This window comes from Corapipo altera, unplaced genomic scaffold, assembly GCF_003945725.1.
Source record: "Corapipo altera isolate COAL_440 unplaced genomic scaffold, ASM394572v1 61305, whole genome shotgun sequence".
NCBI lineage: Eukaryota > Metazoa > Chordata > Aves > Passeriformes > Pipridae > Corapipo > Corapipo altera.
In genome coordinates, this window is record NW_020884909.1 from 4115047 (window position 1) to 4134187 (window position 19141).

At 37.5% G+C, this 19141-nt stretch overlaps 1 protein-coding gene across 5 annotated transcripts in view; it reads left to right on the forward strand.

Moving 5' to 3' along the window:
* Window positions 1-17611, forward strand: part of CDC42SE2 (CDC42 small effector 2) — an 85761-nt gene extending 68150 nt beyond the window's left edge. For all 5 annotated transcript variants that reach the window (XM_027653108.1, XM_027653111.1, XM_027653109.1 and 2 more), the window contains 3 exons: window positions 10550-10651; window positions 15109-15226; window positions 15657-17611. In XM_027653108.1, coding sequence (XP_027508909.1) covers window positions 10550-10651; window positions 15109-15207 — 201 coding nt within the window. In that variant the 3' untranslated portion in view covers window positions 15208-15226; window positions 15657-17611. The remainder of the gene's footprint in view (window positions 1-10549; window positions 10652-15108; window positions 15227-15656) is intronic.
* The last annotated feature ends 1530 nt before the right edge of the window (window positions 17612-19141 follow it).

Below are 19141 nucleotides of genomic sequence, written 5' to 3' on the forward strand. Positions count from 1 at the left end.
AAGTTTGTGTTGTGGTGTGTCTTTACATCATCTGTTTAACCGCTGCTTTATGTCGTTATGGTTTTGATTACTGGGGAGAATATACAGCAGAGTCAATTCCAGCCCACTCTGCTTTCTTCATCACCATCTGAAGTTAGACTTTTGGAAAGTAACCTAGGTGACAGGACACCTCTGGGTATCATCTAGTGCAATACACCTGCTTGAGGCAGAACCAACTAGACTTGGTTTTTGCAGGGCCATGCCTGTTTGTGTTCTGGGGATCTCAAAGAATGGACTTCTCGGTCCAGTGTTGGACCACCTACATAACTATTTATTGTATTTATTTGCTTAATCAGTATTTTCTATGTTGTTGTGGATTCTCAGGCTGTCACTGTGCAACTTCAAGTCTGTCTGTCTTCTGTACCTTCCTATTAGATAGTGGAAAACTATTAAGACCACAAGCAGATGTCTCTTCTCTTCTTAAGGGGAAATAAACCCACTATTTCAGTCTCTCTATGCCCTGTACAGCAGAATTCTTGTCCCTTATCTGTGTCACAGGTCTGGTTCACTCCAAAGGAGCAGTGATTAACTTTGTTTCCAACTGTGTGGGCTGGTAATAAGCACTTGATCCAAGCAACAGCTAACCTATTGGAAGTTGTTCAGCTAGGCAACTGTAAGGAAAGAGTTAATATATTAATGTTAAGGTCTGATCTTTGCTGAGATATTACGCCCAATATCACAGACAAGGGGGCTGACAAAGGCCTAAAAAGGCTGGAGAGGGATAGTAGAAAACCAGTATTATTATCTCAGATGTTTCGAGTTTTTTTAATTTATGTTTTATTTTTTAAATTATGTTAGAGACATTAATCATCAGAAGTAATTAAAATAAAATTATTAGAAAGATAAGTAAGAATTATTTTTGTGGTACAAAGTGGCAGCCAAGTTGAAAGTTCTAAATGTCATCTTAAAATTGTTCTGATGTGTATTTTTAAAAGGAGTACTTAGAAGTTATAACAAGGAGTGAATTCAGATTTACTGTGTTACTTAAAGTTGGTTTAAGCATCTGGAATGGAACAAATTCCCTTTGATGCGTGAGCTAAACACATTTCTTAAAAGATCTATTGTGTTTCAGTCATTTGACCTCATCTGGCAATTTTTTCCTGTTTATTTAGAAAACATAGGCTACAATTGCTAGTTTTGTCATATGATGACTAACATCATCATAATACAATGGAATATTGTGTAAACAAATCAAAAAGCTTATACTTCAAAAGATTCAAGAAGGTGCTGAATTTTCTAAAAGCAAAGGAGCTGTTTGAGATAATATGCAATCCACTTTGATGTATTAATTTATGAAATAGATTAATTTGATGTGAAGTTGAACATAAAATCAGTCTGGAAGATTTGATAAAGTCAACTTTGCTGCCATGTTAGCTTCTTTTTCCTTTTACCTTTGTTTTTTTTCTCTATATGAATGGAACTGCTAATTGTTTTGCCAAGGAGTTCAGAAAGCAATCAGATTTCCTAATTCTTTTTATTTCCACTCCAATCAGACAGTACATTCCAAGTGATTTTGCCACAAAAGCTAAATCCATCCACCATTTGATAATCAGTTCATTAGATACTAGTTATAACAGCTTACATTATTTAAAAGTTTAGATCTTTTCAGTCCTGGATCTCCATTTCCTAACTCCTTTAGCTAGAGAAGTCACGAAACATCCTGAATTTTTGGAAACTTGATGAAAGCTCAGTGTGCTGGACACCTGCTACTTGTCACTGTTGCTTAAAGAGCTGGCGTGAAAACCTGTACTGGTTTCCTCCTGCTTCTGTTCTGAGGAAGCCTTAGTTTGTAAGATCCTTAAACAGACAAGAGTCTCCAGGCAATCTACTTGAAACTGCCCGTGTAGGAGACTGAGAAAATGTGATGTGAAGGACAGCAGCTTTGGTGTTTTGCAGTTGATGAAGATCACAGCCCTGGTATCTAAGCCCATCATTATACTGGGCTTAGATACCACATCTTACTGCTTTAGAACAAATCTGTCACTGAAATGTGGCTGTTTGGAGGGAGGGAGTGAGTGGCTAGCATTTCAATTTGCCTTGCATATTATCCTAGTCGTGCTTCTCTCTGTGCAGTAGACCTTCTGACGTGAAGCATTTGAAACTTACAGGTCTAGTCCTTCACCCTTGCTTATTCAGGGAGGATGTGGGCTCCTGCAGTTCAAATGGTCATTGTCACTTTATGGTTCAAGAAATGGAATTAAATGTTCGAAACTTTAAGCTTTCTGGAATTTTAACATTACTCTGTGTGGTACCTCTTCAATTTCATCAGCTTCTCTACAAACTGCAAGCACTATACAAAAGCTGGACTTTGCAGTGTAAGTTCACAGATTTTAAAAAGCTGAAAAAAAATTGAAAATATTCAGGGAAACGTTTAGGGAGAGTGCAGCCTTTTCTTCTTCAAAAATATCACACTGGCTTTGTGCTGATATTACACATCCAGCCATTGGTTTCACAGTGTTAGCTTGCTACCTGATGGTCTAGTTGCTCGAGATGGGAGTGCATTAGCATTCCTGATTTATACACATACATGTTTTTTTTGTTTTTAACATGAACCTGTAGGTTCCTAATTAGGGAGGAAAGTGTGGAGAAATGCATCTTAAACGCACAACGCGCAAAAACAAATACAAGGGAGACCATTGCCCCTACAGCCCCCTCATGCAGGGTTTGGTGAAAGACTCTACAGCCTTTTTAGGCAATTTTGATGGGTCACTATTGGGCACCCAGACACGTCACTCAGACCACAGCTTGCTATGAGAGACAAACAGCCATCCTGTGCACATGAGACTATTTTGGAAGCAGAACAGCATGTGTGTGGGAGGACAGAAAGCCACCTCTACAGGGTGATGTGATACTTCCTATTCTGAGCAAGTCCCTAGCCCTTCCTTTGTGTTAGTCTGTGGAGGATCAGCTGGGTGCCACAGCACAGGGACTCTTTTGCTGCTGGTATTTTTGCAGAGCAGATATAAAAAGTAAGAAAGATCAAAGAAGGAAAATAAAGCAAAGGATGTTTTCTCTCCTTCAGTTTCTCCTCTAACCATCCAAATCCCCCATCTTGAAATAATTGACTATCTTGACTTTGATTAAATCCTTTCCTTAGGTTTCTATCCTAGCTTTTTTTTTTTTTCTGTCTTTGGCTTTCACTGCTTTTGAAGTTTCAGCTGAGTTCTTGAAAACAAAGCTAGCAAACAGCTCCTTTTCAACAGAGAGTTGTATCACTGAAACATTTAGTAGATCACTTTGTCCTCAGGGAAGAGTTATGAAACACCTATCTTGATTGGTGACAAAGAACCTGGAGAGTAAATCTGCACATTAAAAGAGTTTGCTTTTCCATTGGGTAATGCTGAAATTAACACTAGAATGAAAAGCAGCAGAAATTCTCAAAAAAAAGGTTGCTGTTTGAGGTTTTTTTCTGAAAAGTCAAACACAATAGGTGTGAGCCTCCATATAAATTTGATAGTTCCTATTTAATTTTAAAAAATCCGTATCATATCCATATTATCTCTGTCTTTCACACTAATATAGTGTGAAAACAAAATATTGTGAAAACAAATGTATCATGCAGATACAGTGGAAAACCAGGAGTATATTCCTTTTTTGCATATTCCCTGTCTACCCTAAGAATGTCAGTTGTGGTGGCTTAACTGGGATTTATTTTCTTTTAGGAGGGCTTGGGATTTGAATTGGTTTAGTATGGAAAGATGTAAAAGTGCTGGATCTCCTGGTGTAACAAAGGATTAGATGATGTTGTTAAATATTTTATTATGTTCAAATTACTATACTGTTACTTAAAAGTCGAGCTTGTGGAGAAGTATCAGGGAGTGAATTTCTTCTTATTGTATTTGATGCCATTGTAACGACTGAGATAGCAATGACTGGGCAGACTGAACAATTGACCCTTATGTGGTGGAGATAAGTTTAAAAGCTGCGTAACTTTCTAGTGCTTACAAGTGCACAGTGACCTTTCTGCTTTTAGAAGAGGAAACTTTTTGGAGGCAGTAAATGTTAAGTGATCATCTTTTCACCACAGAAACTCATTCTGCAAAGCAGCTCTTTATAGCGTCCAGATTGAGCATTCAGTTCTCTGTTCCCAGTGGGGAGTTAGCAAGTAAATTTATTAAGTCTTGAATGAGGCTTCAGAGAGAAATTAAATGTTCCTTAGTTATCTTTTGCCAACAGAGATAAGCCTGTTTTATGACAGTATTCTTTCAAGAAAAGGGGAAAACTATTTTTTGGCTTAGCTAGGTTACTGAGTCTGCAAACCAACAGTAAGCATTGCTGATTCCATGAAGGCCATCCCAGCCCGTGATGCTCCTACCATAACCCACTCTAATGTGGAATATTAAGAATATCTTGCTCTACACAGTCTCCACACCTTTTAGATTTTTTTTTGTTCTTTTTGATAGTCTGAAATTAGAGAAAAGACTGATACAAGACTGCAAAATTAACCTTGGGAAGCTGATGCTTCTACTCTGCATCAGTTGAGGTGCCAAAGCATGGTACATAGTGTTGTTTTTTCTCATGTATGTATCAAGCCAAAATAATATGTCATGAAAAATAATAGAGAGTGTCGTGCAGAATAAGGAGAAATGATGAGAAATTTGGGCCAAAGTTCCTCTTATACAGATAATGAGAATGAGAGACAAGACAAACTTGGTCAAAATAAGGAAGGTGCATCACTTGCTGTTTTATATCTGGATCACTTCATGTTGACTTGGATCTGGTTGGAAGTACATTGAACAAAATTAGACTAAATAGAAATATCAGCATGCTATTTCCTTTCTAATATATTTTACTGTGCCCTACAGTTTTTGGAACACAGATAAATATGACAGGACTAAAAAAAATGCCTTGAAATGCATTATATACTGATATAATTTATGTAATACATAAATATGTTGCGTAGAATGTATTTTTACTGCATACAAACCGGGACAAAACTATATCTATAAAATGTCATTAAAAATTACACATAAAGTTTGGGTAACGGCTACAAAGTTGGCAGCAGGAAAGTTATCCTTTCCTTGCAGTGTGTTGATGATATTAATAAGTAACAGTTAAAGTTCTGCTCCATAGAAGCACAGCTGTGTCTGTGTTAGTTTTAGAGAGGAGTGATTAAAACAAAGATTTGCTGTTTGTGACTTAAATACCAAATTTTGTCGTTCTAAATGTGAGTTGCAAAGATCCAGCCTGCCCCTGCCACTGGTGTGTTGCTCACGTGGATGCTGAGGGCAGCAGGTATTCTGTTGCCTGGTTCCTTACAGTTTACTGAGATCCCAAGATATAAAAACCCAGGACAACATACAGCTGGATAAAGAGCATTGCTGTGTGGGGAGGAAAAAAAAGAGTTGGCAGGTTTTCTTGTTTGCAAAGCGGAGATAAATTAAATGGGTAGGTGATAGGAGAAAAGTGCCACGTGGGTGAATTTTAATAAGGAAGTATTGTTTTCAGAAACTCTGTGTTCACAACGTGGTAATAACTTATCATCCCCTCTGAATTTCTTGAGTTTCCCCCATGGATCTCTTTATGCTTAGAGTGCATATTCTTCATCTGCACTTGCAATATCACTTTCATGTGAGGGCTGACTGGGGCTGAGATGGAGCCTTCTGCAGGTAAAATGCACTCAGGCTTTTGTGTCGCAGGATCCTTTGCAGTGCTGTGTGTCACTGACACTCGGATTTGTAACGCGTTTCTATCAGCTATTTTATAAAAATCTGGTGTAGATTTAGCAGAACATGCTCTTCTGCCAGCTAAACAGATTTCTTTGCTTTTGACTCCCAATGCATGTAGGTTGGCACTTGACTTTGGAGTACCTTCGTATGATATTCTGTTTGGCTTGATTTGCAACTTCAAGTTTTAACATCTTCCAGAAAAGTAATTATCAACCTCCTAGGATCTAAGTGACATGACTTAAATAGTTTTTTGATGTGTTTGAGACTGTGATTTTACTCTGCATGTCTTGTCTTTTTCTTTTTTTTCTGAGAGGGCCTCTCATGAAGAGCAGAGAGAGATGCGTACTGTGCAAAGGGGAAAAAATTCCAGAACTTGTGTTTTTTATATGTGTATACATACAGGCAGAGAAACTGTGTAGTTCACAACTGTTGCCATCACTTTGTGAAGTGGCTTGACCTAAAGAAGCACAGCCCAACCACTGGGCAAAATTTGGAGATAGTGACAAAAGATCACTTCTTCCCTGAAAGCCAAAAGTAGAGGAGAATAAAAATTAAAAATTAAATTTTACATACCTCTGGACCCACCAGTGACAATTGTTTGTTTAAAGAAACAAATTACAGTTCTGATTTTTTTGCCATAAGTAGTCCTTTGAACTACGAAAAACTGTTTCAGTAAAATGTTTGTGTCTTTGCTGAAGGGTAGGATCAATACATGGTATAATTAGATTTACTTTTTAGACAAAGGTTTAAAATGGTTTATAGTTTCAAGACACTTGCGGGGTTAAAATAAATTGTGTGTTGCAACTGTTGGTGGCTGTCTGAATTCTGATCTGGCACTTTGAAGGAAGTAGTGGGTGCAAAGCATCGCTTGCAGGTTAAGAATAGAAATGATCAATTTTTACTTCATTTCTGTGGGAACCTAAATCTGATCCTGTTTCATTGCATTTAGTATTTGTTCAAAGCAAAGCTCCTTGGATGGGTCCTCAGATTGCTTCCATTCCTTTCAGACATTTAACACAAAACCTGCATCTCTTCTGCTTCTGTTTAAAGATTAGTTCTACTTTTCATGGTGTAAATATTACCTGGTGTCTGCTTTGCAATCCAGGTTCTGCAGTTCTTTGTCAAGGGAACAAACTGAGCAAAGTCATTAAATGATAATAGTTCATATACCACTTCCAGGATCCTGTTGCTGGTCTTTTCATCTCGTCTTTGTTGTGCTCCTCGCCCCCTTTGTAAAGGGGTAAATGCCTTGAGATAAGGCAAAGAGGAAAAAAAAATCATATACTTCAATATAAATTTTAAACCTTTTTGCCCATTGATGCGAAATGGTTCAGTAACTTGATCCAAACTGACAAGAAAGATAACAGATAAGTTAGCTAACCATAATATGAACTTCCTTCTATTTCCCCCCTGCTAAGAAAAAAAATCCACAAGGAACACAGATACAGGACACATGGTCTCATTGCAGTCAGATTGACAGAGCTGAGGCATACATTTGTTCTGTCAGAAATGTATTGAAAACAAACCTCTAGATGATACAAATATTCAGGGGGGTGTGTGTATGTTACAGTTCTTTGCACTAGCATCACAGGCATTCGTTGTTTTTATAGATTCATTATTTTTATAGATTACCTTTATGGTGAGATCTCATTATTTACTCATTACTGAGTTAGTGGCGTGTAAATATATTCTAAGGCTAATTATTTATGGTATGATACCAGGTGGAGTTTGGGGTGTGGGTGAAGGTTAGCAGGATTAAATTTTGCTAGGCTCTGTCAGTATTTTTTTTTTTTTTTTTAACGCAGAGTAGTTTATAAGTCTTCCCCTCCTGAAAGTCGCCGTGATTATCTCAGCTGGTCAGCCAGATAAGTGGCTCTGCAGAAGGCAGTGGCCAGTTCCCAAGAACAGTATTTTTAACTCCCAGAACACAACCTAAATCACAATCCTCCACCACAACAAATCAATCACACAGGCAGATTCGTGACTTATGGAGAGACACAAACGATACACAGAGGGCAATGAGCACAATTGTACATTTAATTTCTTCCTAAGTAGGAGATGAACTGCTTCTCAGCCTCTTTCAAATTAAATTTACTACAGCATCCATCTTGTGTGTTAATTCTTACTGTTAATAGAACAGTGGTATTGCATGTATTCCTACAGGTACAGGAACTCAGAAAATACAACTTCACAATAAAATCCCGGAAAAATTTATGTTTATAATGTCCTCTGTAAAAGCTCTGTAACCTTTCTGGGTACGTTCCCATACTGCTTTCCTCTGTGTTGCATTCTTCACAAAGGAATGACTTTTTACAGTGTTTCCCATGTCCCTTTAAGCATCCTAATTGGTCAGTTTGGTTTTAGCTGAGACTGGGTCTCTAGAAATGGCACACCCTGGTAGGAGAGCAGAACAGTCGGTGTTGGGGAACCATGGCATGCATTAGATGTCTTTTGTCATCTGCTCCAGACTGGCTCACCTGGTTCATTGGGCTCAATGTCTGTTAGCAATGGGAGTGCATCAGTTAATCTTCTAGTTCGGCTTCATCCAAAAAAAAAGTCTAATTTGTACACCCCAGGAGTAATATGAAATTAAAATTGAATTGTGGTAAGTGGGGACTGGTAAAGTTGTTTCAAAAGCATTCTCATGATCCAAGCTAAAACAGTAATGTAAATGCAAACTGGGTGCTCAAAAAGGATTAAAAAAAACAAAAACAAACAAAAAAAAAACAAAAACAAAAACAAAAACAAAAAAAACCCCCTCCAAACTACTTTTTATTTGCTTTCAGTGTGAACTACTTTGTGGTTTTAATACAGCAGAGCACTTAAATACTGTTGCATTGCTTCATGGAGCTTGCATCAGTGGGCACATGCTGGGGTGTAACAGGCTGATGGCCTCTGATAAGGAACTCACTTGAGATAAGAAACATGGTTTTATGACAGTGCAGTTTAACTAGTGGTTACTGGTTGACTAGCTGATGATTAGTGGAGAATCATTTACAGTGATTCACAAGATTCAGCACTCTGAGCCTGTTACTGGTATGCCAGTAACCTTAACAACAAGGAGGAAAATAAGTCAAGTTACCCGAAGAAAGAGTTTGATTGTTTGCAAAACGCAAAAACAAGAAAAAGAAATTGAAAATCCTTGGGTTTGTCTGCATTTTCTCTGCATCAAGACCCTGCATTTCAAAACTGTACTAAAACAAAGAAATCATGGATGTATTGTTTAGATATATACATTTCACTGTTAATTTTTTGAAAAGGAGAGGGGCAACTACCACAGACCTGAAACTATTTTAAGTGTTTCTGTTGCAACTCTCTAGATCTTCTTTCTGTGTCAGTGGCACAGCATATGACAGTGGTAGATTGTGTAAATACAGCAGTGTGAGCTCTAAATAGTCTTGTACCTGGTAGAGATACTCCTGAACATGTCAGATGAGCAGTCATTGTAGTTAGCTATTTCTGTGGGAGAATTTTATGTGTTCCTCCTCATCCCAGCTATATATATGATGCAATAAGGTGCTGAAACCTACTGAAATCTGATTTTGTAATAGAGAAAAGGTGCAGGACAGGATTAAATGTGTTTTGTACTTACTGGCTAAACCCCATGATATATTCACATAGTTGTGGGCTCTGATTCATAAAGATTTAATCTGTAACTGTGTTTCAATAGAAGCTAGCCACAAATGAGACATGTACCTTCGAGTCTTGAGTCTGTGTGGTCTTACAGTCTCATTGCAGATTAGAAATGGAGATCTGTAAAAATGAGACCCGAGTGGACTTTCAGATGATGGGAAGATTTTACCTGAGCTCAAGCAGTTTCTTTGATGTTACACTCTATTGTGTACAACACGCCTAAAACTTGAGATGTTGATACTGTGCTTCATGGATATTTTATTTTTTCCAAGCACAGGCATTTTTCAGGTTATGGGCATGTGGTGATTACACACTGCATGGATTGCTCTGTGTCAACTCCCTGGCTCTGGCCTAAGAAAGGAGGATAGGGTTTTCTTGTCTTGTTCCTTTAGATGCAATGCTTAGCTGGAGGCAGGTAACCAAAGCACGTTTAATTAGAGGAAGTCTTTGCTGCCTCTAATTTTTTATATGCTTGTTATTATATTAATAAAAAACAAGGCTGTGACTCTGAGAAATCAGAAGCAGAGGTTAAGCAATTCTTGCCTTCTGTCTCACAGTACAGGAGTCTGAAGAGTCCCTGATCTGACATTTTGCCCTACTACCCCAGTGTACCCCTTCAGGTCACACTCTAGAATGCACACTGAAAGTTGTCTTGTTTCAGAGTTCAGTAAAGATATGCAAATCAAGGAACTATTCTGAACATCACTATGAAGTAAATTAAAAATAGTGGCATAAGTGCCCATGGCATGCAAATCAGAAATTCTGTAAGTTAGTGGTTTCATGGGCTATTCTAATGCTCTTTGTTCTTTGATTCTTGTTTTGAATGACTAAACCTCAAATTCGATCTGTCCTACCATGACTTAGATACAAATATAGGCAGAAGTTATTGCATGAAACATCACAAATATTGGTTAATAAACTTCAGAATTTAGTAAGGTTATTTACAAATGTTTTGTTGGCCTAACTGTTAGGAGTGCTATCAGTGCTTGTCTAACATCTGCTTTACATCCTCCAAGTAAAAACAAAGGACAGTGTTACAGCAGTGTAATTGGTTAACGTCAGAATTTGGTCCCTGCTTTTTGACTCTATGGAAGTACGTTATAGTATATGCAATATCCTATAGAGGGTTAACTTCTGCATTTATGACACACACTGGTTTTGCCTTTGCAATGAATCTCAGTTGGATACTTTCCTTACCTTCCTTTCAGAAAAGGCGACGACGGATTGATCGGAGCATGATTGGGGAGCCGACAAACTTCGTTCACACAGCTCATGTAGGATCAGGAGATCTATTCAGTGGGATGAATTCAGTAAGTGTGAGCAGATGAACATAATTTGATATTAAGCAGAACACAAGAGCAGTATATGTGTATTGTTGCTGAAGCAATGGGTCTTTCAACTGTAATTTGTATGAAACAACCTGCTAGCGTTTTAATTCCAGGTCCCAAACAGTTGCATTCAAGGATATGGAATATAATTTTTTTAAATCCTGTATTTATTGACAATGCATTTTAGATGCTGTATAAATTGTGCAGAATGCTCTCTAAATTAAAAATTTATTCTGACATCATGTGTGAACCAAAATAGAGGTGCATTTGAAGGTATGCTAGAGTATTATATGGGAAACTTTGTGTCTTATAACTGACCACATTTATTACCTTAAATGCTTAAAATTGTTTTAAATATAATTCATGTAAAACTCTAGCTTACATTGGTTTGTAGTGCAAACACATTTTGTGTGTGTGTGTGTGTGTGTGTGTGTGTTCTTGTTGAGGTTTTTCTATATTCTGTAGCCCTCTTTGCAGTGTGAATTATTTCCAGAGGAAGCAATGTCACAGGTGAGGTTTTGTGGCTTCCTGTAGATGATAGGAACAAGAAATATTTTCTTCCTCTCTGAAAGTGAAAATCAGAGGCTAAGATGATGATTATGGAAATAGAGTTATCTTGCACAGCTTCAAATTTCTGTTCAATGTCAATCTGTTTTTAGGTCAAATATATAGAGAAAAGGGTTGTATGTAGATAACGGTGACAGACACGTCTTGACTTTAATTATCCTTTTTAAAGGAAAACATGTTTGGAGATGAAAAATACTTGTTGACAAAAGAGAAGAAAAATCTCTGTCAGAAGTATCAGAATAGAGAGCAGAGCTGTAAAGAGAAGAGTGTTGTTGTAGGCAAGTGAAGTCATTTGTAGTTTTAACTAGTTTAAATTGATCTTACTGAGATTGGACAAAAACTTTTGTAACTCAGCATGTAATGGGGAAGGGCAAAGCTAGAAAATTTGACATAACAAACAATACACTATGTTTTCCCTGAAACAACATAGTGGACTGAAAGTGATTTGTCCTAAACATCTGTGAGCAAGTTAAATGCCAAACAGCTTCAACTTGATAGAATTTAGGTACAGCTAATTACTTATTTATTCCAATGTATTACATTAACATTTAAAGCATTTCAAACTGAAATAATAAAGTCATAATAAACTGAGCAGTTTTCATTTTTTTTTCTTAAACATGGCTTTTGCTTTTAAAATATTTGTTGTCTTTCCTGGGGAAACCTTCTTCACTCTCACAGCTGAGCTGCCTCGTGAGGTTTGTGGCACTTGCCTGAAGCCTTGTTTTTTCACCTCACACTTTCCCCCTGCTTGCCCTCACCTTTGCCTTGCATGACATTTCAATTTATCTCCAGATAGTAGGTAATTATTGTTGTCTCTCTGCATAGACTTTTTCATTTTGAATGCTCATAACTTGCTCTTTCTCTCACTTTTTTTTTCATTTGGATAACGTGGTGCATCAGTGGACAGAGGGATTTTTCTGATCCCAGATAGAAAGTATCTGTATGAAAAAATTAGCATTTTTTTCCCCCTCCCTTGCTCCAGAAACTCAAATCTCTACTTTTCCACACTGCCTGTTTTCTGCCTCTGCTGTGGTGGTCTCCATGTTCATTCTTTGCAGTGTTATTTCCAAGACTGCAATGTTAACCTCCACATATTTTTCTGCTGCATAGTTTTCACTTGTAGCATGAAGATTATGCTCCTTCCAGAATCTCCTTGTACTTTCTCTCTTCTAAATACCCTAGGAAAATACCTGCAATTTAATTGCAATTTCCCATATAAATTTGCTTCTTCATCCGCTTTCTGTCTGCTCTGTGGCTTTTTTCATCAGTGTTATTCTTCATTACATATCCTTATGATTTTGCATGAGTAGTTTTCTGACTACTGAGTTATTTGGCTGTTTTGTTTGCTCTCTCTGTAGAGTGCCTCATTCTTTTGTCAAAGGTACACTTAAACAGCAGGAGCCCCCTGTGCACTGGTTCTTTTTCATTCCCATCCCTTTCTTCCCTGTTTTAGTTTCATACTCCGTGGTGAAATCTCCTGCTTTCTTCTTCTGCTTCATGTTCTTCAGTCTAGTCTTTGATTTAATGTTTTTTTGTGTAGTTTTCAATTGTTTTCTTTCTCAAGGTCCATCTGTGCTATTTCCTATTTCTAAAAGGGTGGGAAAGAAAAGGAAAGAAGGAAATTAATGAGACACATAAGCAGCACAACAGTTTGTATGATCTTTAATTGGTGCAACCCTCTTTCCCTTCCAAATCCTTATCCCATCTAAATTAACCATAAGAGAAAAGAGCCTTGCTGTTATGTATCATCAAAGAAAGGCAATGACATCTTTGGGAAAGGATAAAAAATTAGTTTGATTTCAGCTCAAATTGCCTCAAAAGGAGGGTGCTTGAGGAAGAATACCACCCTATATGCCTGCTTCTGCAGTTAGGCCTGCTTTTTGTTCAGAGTTTTTAACACTGTCTGTCTCCTACAAAGATTTCATATACAAAATAGCCATGGAACTGTTAATGCAGTCAAATTTAATTTCTTGCATTCTCTGCTTCAAGTGCAAGATCATCTGCATTTTAGACTGATAGTTCCTTACCCACTAACACAGGCATTTATGTGTGTGACTCAGGAACCAGGGAAATTATTCTAACCTTTGGAAGAAGTACTCATAAAAATTTAGGCTTTAGCCTTGCAATTTATGTTGATTTGCTGCTCTCAGAAATTTTAAAGTCCCGTAGGCAAGTTGTCAGGCTGAAAGGTGATGTAGCCTGGAGGCTTTCCTAGTCCTTTTTCACTGGAGGCAGGGTTCATTGAGATGAAATTAACAACATCCTGAAGTCACTCTTTTGAATGCATTTACATGTAGATTAACCATTTTCTGAGGAAAAAAAAAAACTATTAAAGTCAAACTCCTTTGTTTCAATGGGCAACAGAAGATGCTTGGTGAAGAAGAAGAGCAGCTTGGTGAAATGTGAAAGTTATTAAACACATCCCCATGAGTTGTGATTCCAGTTCTCCACACTTCCTTACGGAATCTGTGGTCTCTGATGTCAGATGCACTAGAGTATTGGCTCTGGATGCTTTTCCCTGAAGAAAACTGGGATGGTAATACTGCTTTGCTGCAGATGTATCGCTTATTTTAGCAAAAGGCCAAGGTAGAAGATGGTTTTGCATTGCACTGCTTAAATACGTAAAAACACAACCTTTTGCATAGCATTGCAGTATGCCATGCTGTTGAAGATAAAAGATCAAAAAAACCAGGCTCTTTCATCACACAGGTTTGAAAAACTGTGTGGAAGAGAGTTCTGCAGATTCATTTTATGTGTGCTTGTGTTTTGCTGTGCTGTGGAAAAAAAAAATGTACTCCTATTGTGCAAGCTACTTGGAAATATTTCTCCTGTGCTGTTTTAATACAGCTTTCCAGTGATTTTAGGTCTCTGCTAAGGAGCATACATGAAGTAATTGCAAATGGTGCCCTGCAGGGATGGCCTTGCATGGATGCTGTTTTCTGCTCATTGTGTGGTTGTTATGGATGCTCTGGGGTGCAGAGAGAAAAAGACCAAACCTTTAAGGTTCTAGTTGTCTTCCTACAGGCACTTGGACATGATTATTTTGTCTCATGCAACACAAACAGGAAAGAACTATGGATTCCCTTTTTTTTTTTTTGTTGATAGAGGCAGTGCAAGTCATAGTGGGATATGCATGTCCTGGGGTCATGAAGGGCATGTCTTTATGTATTTATTTGCACCCGGCAAAAATACTCTCAAATAAGCTATTTTCAGGGAAGTTCAGATTGACTATGATTTGAATAATAAATGCCCTTCCATTTAAAGGAACAGTAGCAATCAATGAAAGCATTGTGTGCTGTTACATAAATAGATAAATCAAAAACATTCCACAAACAAAAAGGTCCTTTTTGATTTAGAAAGTCCTGTTTTATCCCTATTTCAATAATCTGAAATTAGCTGTACGGTGCAGATACTATCCAGATATTTGAAAGTTTTCTATTATATTTTTAACATAATGGTGTTAACTTCTCTGGTTTGTCATACTTGCCAAAGAACATTTTCCATATAACAAGATGAATTATAGTTTGCAAGGTGGAGTCTATACCAGTAAGATATTTGAATTTTTTTATATTTATTTTTTGATTCATCAAGTGGGTCAGTGAAAGCCTGAATCAGCCACTTTTCTTTGGGAGAGAAGAAAAACTTCTGCCTCAGCACCAGTTCTTCCATCTCTCCTGCTGAGCTATGTGCAGATGTTAGAATTCCAGCAAGCCTTTGCTGCACATACCTTCTTGCAAAAGTAATGTAGCTGTACTGTTAAAGGAGCACTTGAAAACTAAACCTACAAGAAGAAACAAAATTGGAACCAAGAAGATGCCACAGCTCACTGTCTTTCTTCTTTCCTCTGCTCCCCTTTTCCATTCTGTCTCCAGGTCAGCTCAATTCAGAACCAAATGCAATCCAAGGGAGGCTACGGAGGTGGCATGTCTGCAAATGTTCAGATGCAGCTTGTAGATACGAAGGCAGGATAACCTTGGGGATACTTTTCCAGTAAGTATTGCACTCTGTTTTTTAGGCACTGATAGAGTAGTAGGAAAAACAATCATGCGACTCCATAATTAGCTGCCTGTAAAAAGCTGTGTCTTTATGACAACCAAATTTTAAAATCCATTTCTGAGTAAAAAATTTGACAGCGTGTAAATGTGCTAATTTCTTTACACAATGAACAAGAGATTGTTCTGACTGTATCAGTCTGTCCTTAAGCCTGTTTTAACCAAAAATGATATTGTAGACTAATCTTTGCAAGTGAAGTTAGTTGTAAAACAAATCATCTCAGAAGTATGCTAGCATATGATTAGGGGTTTTGCAATGGTTCCATAAAATGTATGGTGTTAAATCAATGAATAGCAGCGTTACAGTTGGAAAATTGTTGCTCAGAATGCTCAAAACTTGGTTTAATAACGTGCTTTCTGTCTTTCAGGTTTATGTGAATTCCTGTGTCTTCTTTCCTGTTTCCTCTCTTTTGCCTTGGTGACTGCTTTCTGTGCTCATGACAAGAGAAGTGATGGCTCATTGTTCACCCTTTGTGATTAGTCCAGTGAAAAGTTGCTGTTTTGCTCTGATGATGCCATTTATCAGATTGGTCCAACTGTGCCTTTCAGTGGCATGCACGCATTGGCCTCTACCAGTATCATGGATGTAGAGCTGTTTAGGATTGGTTTTCACTTTTTTGTTTGTTTTAAGGCAAATTAAAGCACCAACCTTAGCTTTCCTCATTCCTCACAGATACTAATGCACAACATCGTGTTGCTTTATAGTGTTTTAATCTTTTTCCCTCCACTCGAGTAATTTAGAAATGAATGAGTTTCCATTAATGTCTTCAATCACCTGATGTTCACACCCATTTTTGAAAGGTCTGGGACCTTGCAAGCACAAGTAATTATTTCGTACAAAATCAACAGAGTAGATGACCGCATGCTTTGTGAGGTTGCTTTGTATGGTGGCCTGCTTGGTGCTAAAAGAGAAAAAAAAAATTGCTTACTGCAGATGTGAAAAATTTTGCTGTGGCACCAAGTCATGCCTGTTTCTGAAAAAGGACTTGTAACTTAGCTGCTTCAGAGTTATGTCTTTATTTTAGTTTTCACACAACTGGCCTTGAAATAATAAAGAGAGAACTTGCATTCATGAGGCATTTGTTGTAAATGTTGGGTATATTTATTTTGAAAGAGCTGACCTTGAGACTGTAAACCAGTGTAGTACCGTATCTAAGTGTTGTGGGATTGCTTTAGTCTATTTAAAAAGAAGAGCAACATGTTTGGCTGCTTCTTTTTCTTTCTACAGTTCTTCTTAATTTTAAGCTGTACGGTCATTTCCAGTAGCAGCATGTCAGACTGCCTGCAATATTAGCTGAAAAGTTTAGTAGACCTTTCTAAGTAGTTGGCAGTTTCTGTGTACTGAATATTTAGGGGCCATGGAAGTTGCTAAGAGCAACATACTAATCTGGCAGAACAGGTGCCAATGAAAACAACACACAGGGTGACTTTTTATTAAGTCAGTAAATTGCCTTTTGCTCAGGTTCCGAAGCATGTTTCTTTTATATGTTGTGAAACTGCATTTTAATACTGCACTGTTTTCGGATTATCTCTGTGAATGGTCCCTTTTTTTGCTCCTTGTTGGTGGTTTGAGAGGCGTCGAAGATTTGAGTCCTGGTTACATGAAATTTTTATGTGAAAAAAGCCCCAAAAACATCCCATCAAATAAGGCATTACTGAGTTCAATCAGATCCATTTTTGTATGCAAACATGCATGTAGATTGTTGTCATAAATGATTTTTTTATTCTATTTCCATCATTTCCCTGATTTCACGTTGCAACAGCTGTTGATTTAAACGTTTCTGAACCTACCAAATCTCCTCTCTCTGTTCATAAACAACACATAAAATACAGAGCCATGGAGGTAGTTTGCCTTCCCTAAGTTGTATTTCAGTGGTAGATGTCACTTATCTGGTTGAATAGTTCAAATTAGGGTGGATAGTGTTCACTGATAAAGGTACTGATTCCTGATGACAGAAGATCAAGATGTTCAGTTGTCTGGCTGCATAAACACATGGCAGTGCAGTGATATATTTTTTTTAGGGGTTAATATTTCCAATGCCACTTTATCAATGACTCTTAATTATACTACAAAATTATTACAAAATTATTTGATCTTTGTTACTGGTAATAGCAGCTTAAATTTGCTTGCCAAACCTATCTTGCACTTGCCAAAATGTTTTCAGCTCAAAAGCCAGGAAAAAGAATTGACATATTTTTATAACAGACATACTTTTTTTGTACATTGTGTTCATTCTTGAATAAAGTCAGTTCAGTGTTGGCTTGTAGATATTAAAAGGAAAGTATTGACTTTGATTCAATAAATGTTTTCTTTCAGTTGGTGGACTACCTTTTTTCTTTTACATAAAGTACATTTGCTTTAGAAAAACACTTGCATCTTACAGACAAATTAGTGTTAAAAATTCTCTGAAGAGTAGGGTATTATTGTCAATAATTTCCAGGCTTGAGTCTTTTTCATGTCACTTGACCATTTTGCTGCCAAGTGGATTAAGCCATAATTTTATCAGCAGTATTGTTGCATTGATTTAGCATGTATCCCGAGGAAGGAAAAGTTTCTTAAAAAATACATTGGAAATCTTTCCTTTTGACTGGAACTCATGTGTGTGTCACTTTCCTGATTGTGATGCAGATTACTGTGGTGATCAGTAGAAGACTTCATTGTCACCGTAATATGCTCATCTGCATTAAAAATACCTGCAAGGCACAATATTGTCTACTCTGTATTTGGCTCAATTAATTTTTGTATTTGACACTCTCAAAGTCAGTTCCTTAAGCGATAATTTACTGCATGAAATTTCATGCTAAATTGTTTTAAAAACTGATAATAAATTCTTCAGCTCATGCCAAGTTCATTAAATTGCCAGTTGAGATAAAATGCCTAAATGGGGAAGCAGGTTCCTAAAGGGAAAAAGAGATAAAGCCATGAGATATCAATAATCTAGAGGGTTCTTTTCTTTAGCTGTTGAGGTTATAGAAACTTAGGACTGTCTACAAAGATGTGTCTGAGTTGGGTGCTAACCTATAGTAAATGTTGGGAGTTTATGGCCAAATTGGTTAGTTCTAACCTGAATCAGTTTCTTAAAGCTTGTCCAGAGTAAGCATGGGAGCAAGTGTCATAGGATCAGAAACAGTCTGTTATGGGGAATGTTGGTAGCTTAGCCTAACTGTGGAAAAGCATCAAGATTTCTGAATTAAAAAAAAAAAAAAATAAAGCACACCACCAAAAAAACCAATCCACAGAACATTCCACCTAGTGACAAAGTTTAGCTCCCCCTGTGGCTGTGCATATGTCCACTGGAAGGAGTACTTCTGCTTTTTGGAATCTCTCTTTCCAGCGTATTTGGCTCACTAGCTTTGTCCAGGTTATTCTGTTTGGCTGGGGGGCACAGAGCATGCTGAACATGTTGCCAGAAAGTCAACCACATCATCACCAAGAGTCAGCCAACCTCAGGCAGCATGATTCATTTCTGCCATCAGTGGTGATTCTGTCTATCACCACTACACAAGACATAATTTTCTGCCTTCACGCAAGCCAGTAGAAATGATGAGTTCAGACTTCAAGTAGGTTTCTCATTAAGCCCAGAAAACTCAGAGTGCTGGTTTAGTTGGCAATAATTTGCTGAATGCCAAGCTTGCTTTCTTAAATATGCTGCAGATTGGTATAAACACATCCATGAATGACTGAGCTGTCATGCAAAAGGTGGATTCGTTTGCAGGTATTTAGGCATTTATGTGAGGTTTTTATGGCATGCATTGTCTGTAGACAAGTTTATGTTTGGGCTTTTTTTCAAGAAATTTGATTACCTGTTTTTGGATATAAGACAGTAGCAGAGCCTATTAGCAGAAAATAAAA